This window comes from Cavia porcellus, unplaced genomic scaffold (genome assembly GCF_034190915.1).
Source record: "Cavia porcellus strain 051 isolate PalLab524CR breed Dunkin Hartley unplaced genomic scaffold, mCavPor4.1 scaffold_10, whole genome shotgun sequence".
In the NCBI taxonomy this organism is placed as follows: Eukaryota; Metazoa; Chordata; class Mammalia; order Rodentia; family Caviidae; genus Cavia; species Cavia porcellus.
This window is the reverse complement of record NW_026947493.1, coordinates 45,204,185-45,220,524: the sequence shown is the minus strand read 5'-3', so window position 1 is coordinate 45,220,524 and position 16,340 is coordinate 45,204,185. Positions and strand designations below refer to the sequence as shown.

General features: G+C 34.4%; 1 protein-coding gene across 1 annotated transcript in view; it reads right to left on the bottom strand.

The window, feature by feature from the left end:
- Nucleotides 1–879: 879 nt before the first annotated feature.
- CUNH8orf34 (chromosome unknown C8orf34 homolog) overlaps nucleotides 880–16,340 on the bottom strand; it is a 403,828-nt gene continuing 388,367 nt past the window's right edge. Inside the window, 2 exon segments of the mRNA XM_063257427.1 lie at nucleotides 880–1,646; nucleotides 3,982–4,041. Coding sequence (XP_063113497.1) covers nucleotides 1,639–1,646; nucleotides 3,982–4,041 — 68 coding nt within the window. The 3' untranslated portion in view covers nucleotides 880–1,638.

Below are 16,340 nucleotides of genomic sequence, written 5' to 3'. Positions count from 1 at the left end.
AATCCAAGTGGGTTCACATGGACCACCCCCCTTTCCCCTTTCCTGCATTTTGCAAATTTCGGGTCCCCTGTAATTCTCAAATCCTTGCCATTCTGCCCCCTTGATTCTCCCTCATTTTGCCTTTAAAATTTGTAGTTACCCTTGCAAACATTAAAATCGACTTCCAGCGCATGGTGGACCATCCTCCCTATTGCAATAGTCAGTTCCTGATTAAAATTTGTCTTTATGATCTCAATCAGCTCCTGGTTTTATCTTTAACAACACCCTCAGCAATATGCATCCTATCATGCTAGTGGATACGACCCAAAGTCTGTGTGGCACTTCATCTGGTGACTGTCTCCAAGATTTGGGAGAAAGAGCAGGACCAAAAGCAACCAAGTGATGTCTGGAGGTAAGTCTGGTTCAGCCATTATGGGTGACGGCCTTCAAGAAAGATAATTTTAACAGGAAAAACAACTGAATTATCAACTGAATATTTTTGAAAAAATACTTTTTCTGGTAAGGCTTTTTAAATAAAATGTACTCTTGTCCCATAAACGTACTCTCTTACCTTCTCAATTTTCTGGTGAAATTTTACAAATTTTTAAGCATTTATTTTTTCCTACAGAAAACAATAAGTTTTTGTCTCATGAGTTTCTACACACAATAAAATGGTAATATAAGAAAATTTATTATGCTATGATAATGTTATATATTATGTATATTTAGCAATATGGCTTAATTCATACAATCAAAATTTCTTTGTTAATTATTTAACTATTTTCTAGTCTTTAATATTTGTTCCTTTGATAGCTAGACAGGCAATTTATAAGTTACTGTTAATGACATAAGGATCCAGAAAATGATCTTAGGTTAAGGCAAGGTAAAACAGACAGTAGATATACTCAGTAGATTTACTTGAACTAATTACTTAGCATCAATACACAGCACATTCCAAAAGTGAGCATCCATCAAATTTAAAACGAATAATCTTAAATGATTTTAATAATTAAATAAGTGGTCCAACAATTTTCATTGCATGTGCTCTAGGAACATGCATTTCATTCCTTACTAATCTGCTTTGTTGAGTTAATATATCAATTATTTGTTTTGGTAGGAATGAAGAATATAATCATGGCAAGATAGTCATGAGGAATATGTCTCTTACTCCTCTAAACAACACACATGGTAGATGATGATACCAAGCAGCTAGTTCTGAAGAGACCTCAGTGGCACACATATCTTTCTAAGCATACTATCCATTAGTCTAAAAAATGAGAAGATGTTATAAAACTAGAAGTAGAAAACCTTAGCCAAGTTAAAATAGAAAAACATTTAAGCAAAGTTATTTGAATCAGGCAATGTTTTAATATATCAAATATTGATTCTAATAACTATATATAAAGTAATCCAAACCCAGGACACTAACCATGTCAAAAGGCAGCAAGTATCCTGACCACCCCAGAGACCTTTCCCAAGTTTAATAGTCTTTGATTATACATGTGGACATCCCCTGGTTACATGGTACTTTTATTATTGATATTATAAAAATAACCATTCTCTAAATAATTACACAGAGTAAATAAATTCAGGACTATATATAAGAATTTAATTAATTGCAGTTTCTTTAAGGACTCTTTTCTACTTCTTCTGCCCATTTCACAGACCTGTAGGGGAGAAATGAAACAAAAGAAAACACTTTTAATTCCTGTATAGTACCACAGAAACATAGAAAATTTAATACTTTCTTCTACTATGCATGAAACTTTACAATGGCATTAACATTAGAGTACAGCTCCACTAGCCAGATTTTTCTTATAGTACCCCAATTTCTGAGTGTCTGTTTACAATCCTAACCAGATTAGAATGGCAATGTCCATGTTTCTAAATATTTTGTATGTTATTTTGCTTTATATATATGTTATATTTAATAGTTCTGATTCTTAAACTAAACTATAAACATGTCACAAGAACACTATCAGTACCCAAACTTCTCACAGGGCCTAAGAGAACGTAACTTGCTCAATAAACATTTACCTAATAGAAGAGAAAGAGCAAAGAAAAAAAGGAGAAAAAGACAAAGATAACTGATTTTTTTCAGAACACTCTTTTCCCTTATCTGGAATTATTAATTACCCCGGCCAACTTCAGCTCACTTGTTTTTGATTAATCCCTATGATCCTTTAGTTTTCAGGTTTATTTTTTTAGCCTGAACTATCATTTTCTCTGGAAATTTTATTACTCGACAAAGTAGAATTATTTCCTTCATGTACTTATTCTAGTCTAATGACTGTGTAAAAACATTATCAACATATTATGTAAGTAATTATTTATTATATGCCTTCTCCACAACGTATTAATTTCCATGATGAGAAGAACTACAGGGAGTATCGTGTTAAATATGAATCATACTAACTACCCACCAAGTTAGAGCTCTTATATTGAAGAACTTTATTTCAAACAGAAAAAACTGAAAGACTAGAGAAAAGAACCAATCATATGGTAGTTGTGTAATACAGCAGTATAACCATTACATGGAAGATAGACACAAGCACTGTCTGTGACTCAAAGAAGAAAGCTATGAGAGTTTTGTATATTCAAGCAAAATAAGATTTTTTTATTTTGGTACTGAGGATTGAACTCACTACCTCACACTTGCCAGGCAGTTGCTCTACTGCTATGTTATATCTCAACCCCTTTTACAATTTCTAAACAAAAGATTTTAAACACATTTTATGACTTAAGATTTATATGCTTAGTATGCAAACACTATAGCCCCAGATTATCACAGAGTGAATATCAGACCACAAAGAAACAACCACTGATGGCACTTTTGTTTGTAATCACTCAAGCAGCATTCTGTAAATGTAAATTAATGACTGTGTGTTTGTGCATTACATGTTTAAAAAAGAGTTGTATTTAACATATTCCCTTGTGATTTGCTTTATTATTTTGTTTTGTTTTTGGCAAAGTACTGAGAAAAAGTTTTTCACATCAACACGACTGAATATATATTCATTCAGTTGATATCAGAATATATATTTATTCAGTTGATGTCAGGATATATGTATCAAATTAATACATATCTCATTCTTTCTGGTAGAATCAGTGCTTTCCATTGTATATATTGCTTATAATTTTTAATCAGTTTCTTCTGTTGGTTATCAAATGATCCCATGTTTTACTGTAAAATTTTTCCATGCTTTACAGTAATATATTTTATGTTTAAAAGTATGTGGTAGTGAACATACTATTCTGATGGCTGCATACTGGTGCTTTGCAGAGATTATTGGATCAGTGAATGTCCAGAGAAGACCAAAACTGTGAGCTCCCCAGTACTCAAGAGTTTCACATACTGTCTGGATAAACACTTGGTAGGCGTACCAACAGAAGACATCAGCTCTCCTAAATGGATTAGGAGAGAAATAGATAACTAAAAATCTTTCCAGCTTTATATTCTATGAATTTCTGAGCATGTAGGACAAACTCAACACTTTTGTTCTTTGTGATTTACAAAGAGAAGATAACTGACAGTGATTTGTACAAAAAGATTATAGGTAGCTTCATGTTTGAGGCTGTGAAACAGTTTGTAGATGCTATAATTTCAAGGAATATTTTATTCCATCATACTCTACAGTCTGAAGTGTGGGAAAATAAGTTTCAACTCATATCTATCTAGAAATTATGCTTCCTGTCGAGGAGAAAGGGATTGAAATCCTGGTTCTCCCATGTTAGCATAGAATAAATGAAGACATGAGATCTACAGCACATCACACACACACACACACACACACACACACACAGACACACACACAGACACACACACACACAGACACACACACACAGACATACACACATAAAGTAAGACATTGTGCTAGGTGCTTCATGCAAAATCTTTTCTCATTAGGTCACAGAGTATTTTTAAAACCTGAACACCGAGTAGTTGTGGATGATAGCCTATAATTACCTGACATTGACATTAAGTCCCCTGAGCAAACATACCAGAGTACACCAGGGTGGGGCAAGAAGAGCAGGGAACACAAAGCAGAAGATCAGCAGAACCTGCACATGAAAGAAAAAGAGGTAATGTGTGGTGCTAGCACAAAACTATCCACTAAACGCAACCTCCTGCAGGGTTAAGGAATTTCCGATGAAAACTAGTTGTCATTAATAACAAAACTACATGCAGCCTTTGATTTTAGAAGAAGTTGCACTTATATGGCCTGTTTAAAAATGTATATGTTCTCATTACATAACTTGGTCATTTTCAATTTACATTTTTGTTAGTTTTTGAAATGAAATTTAGGCAAAATGCCACCTCCATGTAGTGTTGTGGAAGCAGATGTGGATTATGGGGAGGCTCCTCTAAATTGTAGTCCTGAGTTTGATGCACAGCAGGACTTTGGCAGGAAAGCCAGGCACCCTGACTCAACTTATTCAGCATTAGACATCTATGTTTCACCTTGTGATGCTATTAAATTTATAAATTATGCTATCAGCATGAAGCCATGAAATTTACATGAGGTAGTGAGGTATACATACATAGAGATTATGTTCATAATACCAGACACGTACTATTACATGCTAAATCCACTCCTCTAAACCTAGAAGAATATATATCTCTAAAAGAAAAATAGTACTCAGTGGGATAATGGGACAAAAACTGTTCTAGTTGAAAAAAGAAGAAAGATAATAAAGAGAGTAACAGTAGATGAAATAATGAAATTAAAATAGATAAGAAAATCTATGTGTCTTAAAGAGAAACAAATAGAATAAATCCAAAATTTCAGACTCCAACTCTAGGAACACTAGTCTTACAATGAATTCACATAGATGATCCATAAACAAATGGTTCATTCTTTAAAGAATTTTAGATAGTATCATACTATGTCTCCATTTTATAAAATCAAAATATTCAACAATATATTGCAATGCAAAATTATTGAGCCTGATATTTACCAAAATTAGTTAACAAAAGATTTTTATATAACACTCATGCTTAAAAATTCTTTAAAACATTCATGCATAAGCACTGCTTCAATTAGAGTGAAGAGGCACATTGATGTATGTGTTGTTTCATATAATTCATTTGCAAACTAGGAAAAGCATGGTTTCATATTCAGCTAATTTCAAGTTCAAATCTTGGCTTAGGATACTAAAGATAGTAACCTTAAATTCAGCATATCTCAGCATCTACTCCAGAGACCAATAATAACCAAAACACGTTTGAAAGTACCATTGAACAATGGGCATTTATCAATTTTATGGTATCTAAATTTACATAACTAAGAATTACAAAAAACCCATTTGGACTGTAGTTGACTATTGTATATGAAAAGTGCTTCTTAGATAAAGCTGGAGAACTTGGTACATTTTTAGGACTCTTGTACAATGTGAGATCTTAGAATAAAATAATAATATATTCACATTTGAGTGTTCATTATCACTGAAAGACCAAAAATTTTGAGAAGAGTTGAATTCATCCTTTATAGCAGTGGTTCTCAAATTTTAGAATGTATCAGAATCACGGGAGCACTTTTGAAAAAACAATTTGATGGGTTCCAATATTACAGTTTCTGGCTGAGTAGATGAGGGGGTAAGGGAACCCAAGGAAATTATATTTCATATTTCCAAAAGATGCTGATGCTGATAGTGCTGGTTTGGGGACCAAACTTTGAATATCACTATTCTGAGTAGCATGTACTTCAGGCTGAAAGATGAAGCCAGCTATGGTCAAACATACTTGAAGCCAAAAATAAAATAGTATTGTCTGGTTACCGAAATTGGATATAAATTTGAGTTAAATAATAGGAAACAGAGAATTTTAGGGGCAAAAGATTTGAGACACAAAACAGACTATAGAAAAAATAGAATGGTAATACCTTTGATAAGTCACCCATGAGGGAATTAAAATTTCCTGATGGCAAAGGTGTGATTGAGAGGAAAACAGTGAATCAGATGGTATAAGCCCTTGACATCAAGGAAGAAAAGTGACTGGTAAAATTACAGTGAGAGAAAAGTAGTATGAAACCACAACAAATAGCATGCACCTAAATAGAAAAATTTCATGGGAAATGTCAGTGCTGCACAAGCTGCATTTGGAAAAGGAACAGATTCTCCTAGGGACCCTGAGAGGGAAGCAGTATCTTCTCAGCAGAAGCCATTTCAGATAAGGAGGAAAGGTTCGGGAGAGTATTCTTGGAGTACTATTGAAGGACAATCAGCTTACAAATCAGTTTTCTTCTGTAGGTGTAATGTAGACCGAGATCTAGGAAATGTATCAGTAGGGTTCAAATACGTGACAAGAGCTTATTTTGATAGTAGTGGAAGTAAAGAAAGGCAGAATTGTCAACTATCCCAGGGATAAAAGAATTAATGAATCTCAAGTTTCTGAACCAAAATTTGACAAAGCATGTTCTTGTCTGGAAAGTGAGTTAGGAATCCAGTCTGTTATTTCTCTTGGTTCTGAAGTAGGAGTTCTTCTACTGGGGAAAGGCCATTATTTTCCATACTTGTGAAAATGTAACAAATGAAACAGTTGGGAGGGGATTGGGAATGCAACAAACAGGCAAGGGAATATTGCATCTTTTCATCTTACACGCTTATTTCTTCTTAAGGATAATGTTCTAGGGAAAGGTTTTGGCTACTTTTTAGAATAAACTGTAGCAGAAATCAACTGGAGGCAAAAGTTTAACTACTTCAGTGATTTTTAAAAGTCAGTTAATTTGGACTACACTTCACTTATTCATCCATTAAATATAAATTAGGTAATTATTCAATTTATAAATATATATTATACAAATATTTTTGAACACATATAACATAAAATATTAATACTAATATTAAATTTTTCCTACTAATTTAACTTCTAATGGAAAAGATAAAAGCAATGTAAATGGTAAAGGTTTTTACAGGACATGTATGTTTAAAATCATTTTAAATGTTAACAAATGTATAATCTTCTGCATCCAATATAAAGGTGAAAGTCACATCTACTCTACAGTTCAGCACACAAAGGAAAGGTATGTTTTGATTTGAAAAATGTTTAATTATACTAAAGATGATATACAGTTCTGAGATATTTAGTCAACATTTCAAAGCAAATCATTTTGAAAAAATTTGGCAGCATGCTTTGAACAGTTGTTTTACTTTTAATAGCTTACTATAGGATTGAAAACACGCTTAATGTAATTACTAAAGTTATTTATTTTATTCTGCCAAAATTTTAATTTTTATGTTTATCGTATATGCCACCCGTAATTTTCTGGATGACTTTGCTTATAGAAAATAATATGGAATACTATAAATGTAACTAAATCAAGTTGACATCTCTAATAAAATCAGACTGCATGTCCAAATGTATTATTACTTCAGTTTCTATGTATCTTCTTTTCCTTATTTTTTTGGTTTTATAGTATTTTCATTATGACACAGATTATTTCAGCATCAGTGAAGTAAACCCTCTCTTGGTACCATCTTTACACAATCTTTCCATCCCATAAATGTTCCAGCTTCTAGAGATACAATGAAATTTCAGAGTAGAGCATATGGACCTCAATTATATTAAATTTAAAGTGAACGTGCCAGTTGTGTGTTCTTAGGAAATTATATTTAACAAGTCTTCACTTATGAAATCAGTGTAATAATATCTACATATTAAGTTGTCATGAAGATTAAAAGGGATATTACATAGGACATAATAAAAATTAATAAATGCCAGTTTACTTCCATTTTCTCTTCCTTTAAGATGTGTGTTCTATATAAATGCTAATATATCAGTGACTTAGATTTTTAAGGAGAAATAGAGTACTATAATTCTAACTATTTCCTCCAAATGGACTTTGTGGTCTATTTTATGTTTGATTATAGGATAGCTTGCCAAATTTATTATTAAAATAGAGCTCTATCTGATATGTACTAATAGTTTTAGTGAGATTATGCCACACTTTTATCATGTGAGTTCTGGGCTTAGAACTGTTATTCCACTCTCCTACGTGCTTTCTAGTGTGTTTACACAAGTACTTTTTTGAACCACAATCTGTATCTTTAGACTGTGATTCTTGCAAGATCCTAATAACATTTTACCACCTCTTCTGGGACTATGCCAGTTACCTTTTATATGGGCTCAGACAAGACTGGACCAGTCACCTTTTATATTACCTTTTATATTAAGAAATACCCCAATTACCGGAGTGAATAATTTTTTCATTGATTTTTCTCTTTGTTTTAAAAAGTAATGTTTAAGTCCAATTAGGAGGAAAAAAGAAAACGAGACCATAGGGTAGGTTAAGATCAATGAAAATATGAATCTAAGTATATGAGCTACTATGGAAGAATATCTCAGAGCACTGTATAAGATGACCATAGACCTAACAGGAAAATGACAGACATTATCTAGAATATTTTGGAAAGAACTAGAAATTAAAAATGAACCAGACCTCTGAGAAGACTGTAGAGTGATAAACAATAACACATCAGCCTCTCTGAGATTTTGACTCCAGACATTGGAATATTATAACAAGTTGGGGGAAGAAAAGAAGGAGGGAGATGGATCCCCAGGACCCAGGGAGAATTTGAAGGGAGAACTGAGGATCAAAGGGAAAGTGGAGAGATAGACCTTCGTGCAGAAAAAGGAGGTGGCAAACTGCACTTTTTCTCTGACTGTCAGCTTGTGCTGTGAGAGACGAGGCTCAGATCTACAGACATGGTGCCTACAGAGGCCTCGGGGGAGAAATGCACCAGTGCAGTAGAGCAGCTGGTGCTTTGACCAGTGAGTGACTCCAGTCCAGACATCCACTGAAGAGGAGCTTGGCAGGATTCCATTTTAGGGAGGGGCTAACTGAACCTGAGACTTGGAGTAGCCTTCTTTTCAGGGCTTCCAGTGACTGGGTGAGGCACAACCAAGGGGCATTTTCGGCCAGGGAGCTGAAGTTCAGGCAGTCACCCATGGTTTTGTATTCTGAACAACTCAACCCCCACTGCACAAACAGAGGCTATGATAAGCCTGAATTTCTGTGGAGCTAAAAGCACCAAAATCATCCTATAGTATTCCTCATGCAGGCTTGATGTGATTGTCCAGCACCCCACCTGCACCCTATGAAAGCTTACCAGGGTCATCCGGTAGGGATCTGGTGCCTGTGTGCTTCCCTTGTCTACCAGTGACACTGGAGACATAGATTGAACTGAGCATGACCACAAAACTGTAGCCTGCAGAAGACAACCACAGGATTGAAATCACAGAGAAATTTTTTTTCCTTTTTATTCTTTATTTGCTTTTCTTTTTTTTTTTTTTTTTGATTGTTTTCATCTTTTCATGAGAGTGAATAATATTTTTAGTGGTTGTTTTATTTAGCTCTGGTTTTCATTTGTTTCTTCTTTCTCTCCTTCCTGTCTTCTTCACCAGCATCCAAAAGCTTGGGTAATCTTCCTTTGTCAGCCTTAGTTTACTCTCTTTCTTATCTTGTATTTCTCTTTTTTTTCCTCTTATGCTTTTTAAATTTTCATCCCAGAGAAAAAAATCATTCTAAAGAGAATATCTATTGTTTGTAACTTTGCAACTAGTTTATATTTTGATATATCACTATAAGTTGTATACCTATGGTTAAAACTGCCAAAATTGTTACCAATATTGTTAATTGCCAATATTGTTAATATTGTTACCATAGTTTGTAATTTAATAAACTGTTCTCAATGCTATCGCTATCACTGATTGTGCTAAATTAGCAAAGGTGACATAACTGTGATCAGTTTTTCTTCCTCATAGGCTACTACTGAGATAGGCAGATGGTCATAAGCAGTACCACAGTCCAGCACCAACAAATGGGTGCTGAGTAAATAACCCAGCAACTCTCTTGATTAGTAAATTAAAGGGAGTTAAACGACTTTAATCGTAAAGGGATTTTACGACTTAAATGCCAAAAGCTGGCTACACCTAGAAAACATCTCTGAGAAGTAGTCATTTACTAAGGAAGTCTCTCTACTAGTGATAAAGTTATTTATTATAAGAAATTTTCAATCATCAATGCAGAAAATAAATTTAAAAAAATAGAAAATGAGAAGACACAAAAGTAAGATGCCACTTCATAGATCCAGCTTGCCAAAGGAAAATGCAGGGATAACTGAGAAGAAAGAAATCAAAAGCCACCGAGCTGAACTTTGTGAAGCGATGGCAGCAGAAGTCCCAAAGCAGATGAATGAGTCCCTACAAAGAAAATTTGGGAGTAATTACATAGATAGCTAAAGAGATAATGACTGTAATGAAGGTCATGGTTAGTGAATCTAAAGTAGATACCAATAAGAGCAAAAAAAATAGAAGTGATTAGGAAAATGAGGAAAAATCATGAATGCCCAATAAGAAAGATCTGGAAGCTATGAAACAGATACAAACAAATCCAGGATATTAATAATTCTACTGAAAGTATATGCACTAGAATCAAGCAATGTGAGGACTCACAATCAGTACTAGAAGCCAGGTTTGTAATTAGCCATCATCAAATGAAAATAAAAGACTTCTGAAAAACAGCAAATGACCATAAAATCAACCTAAGAACTGCTACATAATGCAAAGAACAACAACATAAGATTGATCAAAATTAATGAAAAATAAGAAGATAGCACAAAAGGCATAATAAATGTGTTCACAGAAGTAATAACAGAAAACTCAGATGAAGAAATACAAATCACAAATAAATTTACAAACAAATGTTCAACACTATTGGCCACTTGAGAGATGCAAATTAAAACAACACTGAGATTTCATCTCATTCCAGAAAAAATGGCTATCATCAAGAAATCAACCAATAACAAGCGTTGGAAAGCCGTAGGAATAAAGGAACCCTTCTCCACTGTTGGTGGCAGTGTAAACTGCTGCAGCCACTGTGCAGATTCCAGTATGCAGATTCCTCAAAAAGCTAGGATTAGAGATTCCATTCAACTCAGCTATTCTCCTTCTGGGTATCTTTTTAGAAGAATAAACAACATCATACCTAAGTGATATGTGCACCCATGTTTATAAAAGCACAACCTGCAATCACTAAATCTTAGAAACAACCCAAATACCCATCAACCAAGGAATAAAGGTTCAGTCTATTTATACAATAGAGTACTATTCTCCCATAAAGAAAACTTAAGACTTTCATAGATAAATGGATGCAACTTGAGACCATACTCATCAGTGAAATAAATCAAATTCACATGTGTAAACATTACCTTCATGGTGTTTAGAAACTGTAAGAGTAAATAAGGTCCAAAATGTATAATAGATGTATGAAATGAGAAGAAATTATTCAAAAGGAAAAAAATAGTATAGGGAAAAGGAAGAAAGAGAAAAGGAAAAAATACAAACTAGTTATAATACTAGTTTTTCTTAATTCACTGAAAAGAAAAGTTTGTGCTAATATCATTTGGAGACTTTTTATTCCTATATCTCTTAATCTGAGTAACTACATTAAAGATAACAATACTTGGTTAACCATTGCTATTCTGTTATGAAATAATATTTTACTTTTTTATAAAATAAAATTTTTAAACAGTAATGGCAGAAAACTTCCCAAGCATAGAAAAAGAATGTATAGATAAGTGAGGCATAAAAAACTCCAATTCACTGTGATAAAAACAAAATGCTACACCAAAGCGTATAATAGTAATTTCAGAAATTCAACAGAACAGAGCATTAAAAGCTATTTGAGAAAAGAAAACACCTTTAAAGGAAAGTTAATTGGAGTCACAGCAGAATTCTTAATGCAAATATGTAAGTCAAAAGAGCTTGAAGTGTTTCAAGCCCTAAAAGCAAACAACCTTCAACCCAGATTAATGTATCCCAGAACATCATCTTACAAAATGGAGAAATAAATACTTCCATAATAAAGAACATCTGAAAAAAAAACATGACCACCAGAAAGACTTCAGCAGCTGGCAAGATTGCCACCTGCCCTTCCTCAGCATCCTGATGACCTCAGCAGCTGAAGGGTACCTGGGCTCCACTACCTAGCACCCAGAAGACTTCAGCAGCCAACAAGACTGTCAGACATCCTTCCCCAATTCCTGCATGACCTCAGCAGCCAGAACAACCTCAGCTGCCCCCTCCCACACCTGAAAGACTTCAGCAGCCACCTTTCTCCCATACCCCAAAAGATCTCAGCAGCCCACAGACCATCAGCAACCCCTACCACCACCTACAGTACCTTGGTGGGCTGGTGGGAGACTCAGTAACCCTTCTCCCAACCCAGACCACCTCTGCAGTAGTGACTGCGGTGAGTTCCCCTCTCAAACAGAGGACCTCAGTGGGTCAACAGGAGCCTTAGCAATCCCTCCCACTTCTAGAGGACTGTGGCAAGTCAGAAAGAGGATTGGTGAGTCCTCCTTCCATACAGAGAACCCTGAGTGAGTTGACAAGAGCCCCAGTGAGGCCTTCCCCTACCTGGAGGAACCCAAAAAGGCCTGCAAGACCCCAAGTGACACAATAGGCTCCTGGCTGAGGCACACACTATAGACAGGTGAGTCTAGCAACCTGGAACAGCCTGAGGCTGCAGTAATACAAACTTATGGCTGGCTTGCATCAATACTCCTAGGCTAGTCAGTCTAGGAAGATTGCAGGATTTACCCAACAGGCCCTGCAGGAGGAATTCAGGTGACTGGCCCTCCCCTACATTATAGGACACAGCAACTGGGCAAATGTCAACACACATGATTGACAGTTGAGATTGGCAGGATTGAAAAGACCAAAATATTAACCCAAGAGGTTAAAATGACAAGCAAAATGCAATCTCAAACAACCAGTCCATCAGGAACAAGTACAGGAGACACTGAAACAGAGGACATTAGAAGTCATACACCTGAAAAGATAGCAAGTAAAATAAAGAAACAAATCCATGAGGTTATAGAGGACATTAGAATAGAAATAATCTCTCAGGTAAAGAATGAAATGACCACCTTAATAAAAGATTTACTCAGCATACTTAGATAAGACATAGAGAAAATAGTATAGAAGCATGGGGAAATGATGGAACCTTGAATGGACAATAAGGAAAAAAATAGAATGCAAAATTTCTTGAACAAAACTGAAGATAGATTTTCAGCCCCTGAAGATAGTATTGCAGCTAGTGATTACAAAAGTAAGCAACTCTTAAAAATATTAAGATACCATGAAATAACAATTCAACAGTTTAAGGATGATGCAAAGAAAAACAATATAAGAACAATACATGTCAAGGAAAACACAAGACAATACAAATGATATTTTAAATATACTATTCACAGAAGTAATAGCAGAAAATTTCCCAGCATAGCAACAGACTCTGATATACAGATAAGTGAGGCATACAGAGCTCCAAAAAGCCATAAACAAAATAAATCTACACAGAGACATATAGTAATTAAGATCCCGGAAATTTGGCATGAAAACAGAATACTAAAACCTGTTAGAGAAAAGACATAACTCACCTATCAAATAAATCCTATTAGAATCACAACCAACTTCTCAATACAAACCCTTATGTCAAGATGAGCTTGGAGCGAAGTATCTCAAGTCCTGAAAGAAAACAATTTTCCACCCAGATTGATGTACCCTGAAAAACTTTCTTTGAAAATTAATGGAGAAATAAGCTACTGACAAAGAACAACTGATGAAATTCATGTCCACCAAACCAAACTTAGAAACAGTAATTAAAGACATATTAAATGGAGACAAAAATGAATTCTGAAAACAACAACAGAAAGAAACCACCAGGTGGAAAGAAACAACAAGCAATTAAATGAAAAGGAAAAGTAAAGAATCAATAACAGGAAAATCACATGACAAAGTTAAGCCAGTATATATCCATTATAACCATCAATGCAAATGGCCTCAATTCACCAATTAAAAAAAATAGACTGACAGAATATTTCAAGAAAAGGATCCAACAATATGCTGTGTACAAGAAACACATCTGACTTGAAAGGAAATTAATAGACTAAAAGTCAAAGGATAGAAAACAATATTCTACGAAACAGGAACTAGAAAAAGCAGGGGTAGCATTTATGTTTGCAGACAATGTAAACTTCAAACCAAAAGTGATCAAAAGAGACAAAGAAGGTCACTATATACTTGTTAGGGGAAAAATTCAACAGGAAGAGATAACAATCATAAATATATATGCACCACATACAGGAGCACCCAATTATGTAAGACATATACTAGTAGACCTAAAAAATCATTTAATAAGGAGCTTCAATATCCCATTGCTACAAAGAGATGGATCAACTATGCAAAAAATTAGCAAAGATATAATAGAACTGAATCAAATTTGTGAACTTTACTAAACATTTGCAGAGTGTTCCACCCAACAATATCAGAGTACACATTCTTCTCCAGCTGCCCATCAGATGTTCTCTAAAATATACCACATAATATCCACAGAACATGCTTAACTAATACAAACATATTGAAGTATCCCATGTATCTGACCACAGTGCACTGAAATTGGAAATTAATGACAAAATAAACTGCAAACACAAAATACATGGAAATTAACACCCTCCTGAACAACCAATGGGTCACAAATGAAATTAAAGAAGTTAAACAATATCTATAATTAAATTACAATGCAAATTCAACATACTGGAACCTGTGGAATGCAATGAAAGCAATTCTAAGAGGAAAATGTATGGCAATGAATTCTCACAATTCTCACATTAGTAAAATAGAACGAGCACAAATAAACAACTTAATGCAACAGCTCAAGTCTCTAGAAAAAGAAGAGCAAGGCAAGCCCAAAGTTCACAGAAGACAGGAAATAACAAAGATCAGAGCAGAAATTAATGCAACTGAAACTAAGAAAACAATACAAAAATTAATGACTCAAAGGCTGGTTCTTTGAAAGAACAAACAAATTGATAACCTGTAGTCAACCTTATCAAGAAAAAGAAAGACAAACCTTGAATTTATACAATAAAGAATGAAAAGGGTGAAATTACTACAGATACACACTCTTCACATCTGCACATGGTACATTCTCTAAAATAGACCATATATTACCCCACAGAACACACTTAAGTAAATGCAAAGGGACTGAAATTATTCCATGCATCTTATCTGACAATAATGCACTGAAATTGTAAATTGATGGCAAAAGAAACTGCAAAACCTATAAAAACACATGGGAATTAACTAACAACCTCTTGAACAACCAATGAGTTATAGATGAAATTAAAGAAGAAATTAAACAATACCTACAATTCAATGAAAATGCTGATACAACATACGGAAACCTGTGGGATACAATGAAAGTGGTCCTAAGAGGAAATTATATAGCAATGAAATATGATATCAGGAAAACAGGACCAGCACAAATAAGCAACCTAATGCTGCACCTCAAGCTTCTGGAAAAAGAAGAGCAAGTCAAGCCCAAAGCTCACAGAAGGGAGGAGACTAAGAAAACAATAAAAAGAATTAATGAATTGAAGAAGTGGTTCTTTGAAAGAATAACAAAAATTGGCAAACCCTTAGCCAATCTGATCAAGAAAAGAAATAAACAACTCAAATTCATGCAATAAGAAATGAAAAGGGTGAAATTACTGCAGATACTGAGGAAATTCAGAAGATAATCAGTACTTTGAAAACTTTTACTCATCTAGGCTTTTAAAAGAAGAGAAAATGAACAGATTCCTAGAAATGTATGAATTACCAAAGCTGAATCAAGAAGATATAAAATTTAAACTAACACAATATCCGTTACTAACGTTGAAATTAAAAACTTACCAACAAAGACAAGCCCAGATCCTGATGGATTTAGGGCTGAATTCTACAAGAAATTTAAGGAAGATTTTACACCAACGTTCCTCACACACTTTAATAAAATTGAAAGGGAGGCAATTCTCCCTGACTCATTCCTGGAGGCAAATATTACTTTGATACCTAAATTAAATAAAGACCCAACTAAAATGGAGAACTCTAGGACAATATCTCTGATAAACACTGATGCAAAAATTGCCAATAAAATACTAGTGAATAGAATGCAGCAAATTATCAAGAAGATTGCACATCATGACCAAGTGGGATTTATCCCAGGAATTCAGCAATGGTTCAACATATGCAAATCAATAAATGTAATCCACCACATCAACAGAGCCAAGGACAGAAATCACATGATCATCTCAATAGATGCAGAAAAAGCTTTGGATAAAGACCAACACTTGTTCATGATAAAAGCCCCACAGAAAATTGAAATAGATGGTCTCTATCTTGATCTGATAAAGGCAATCTATGGCAGTCCAACAGCCAAACTCATATTAAATGAACAAAAAATGAAATCTTTTCCAAAATCAGGAACCAGACAAGGATGTCCACTATAACCACTCCTATTCAGTATAGTTTTGGAAACATT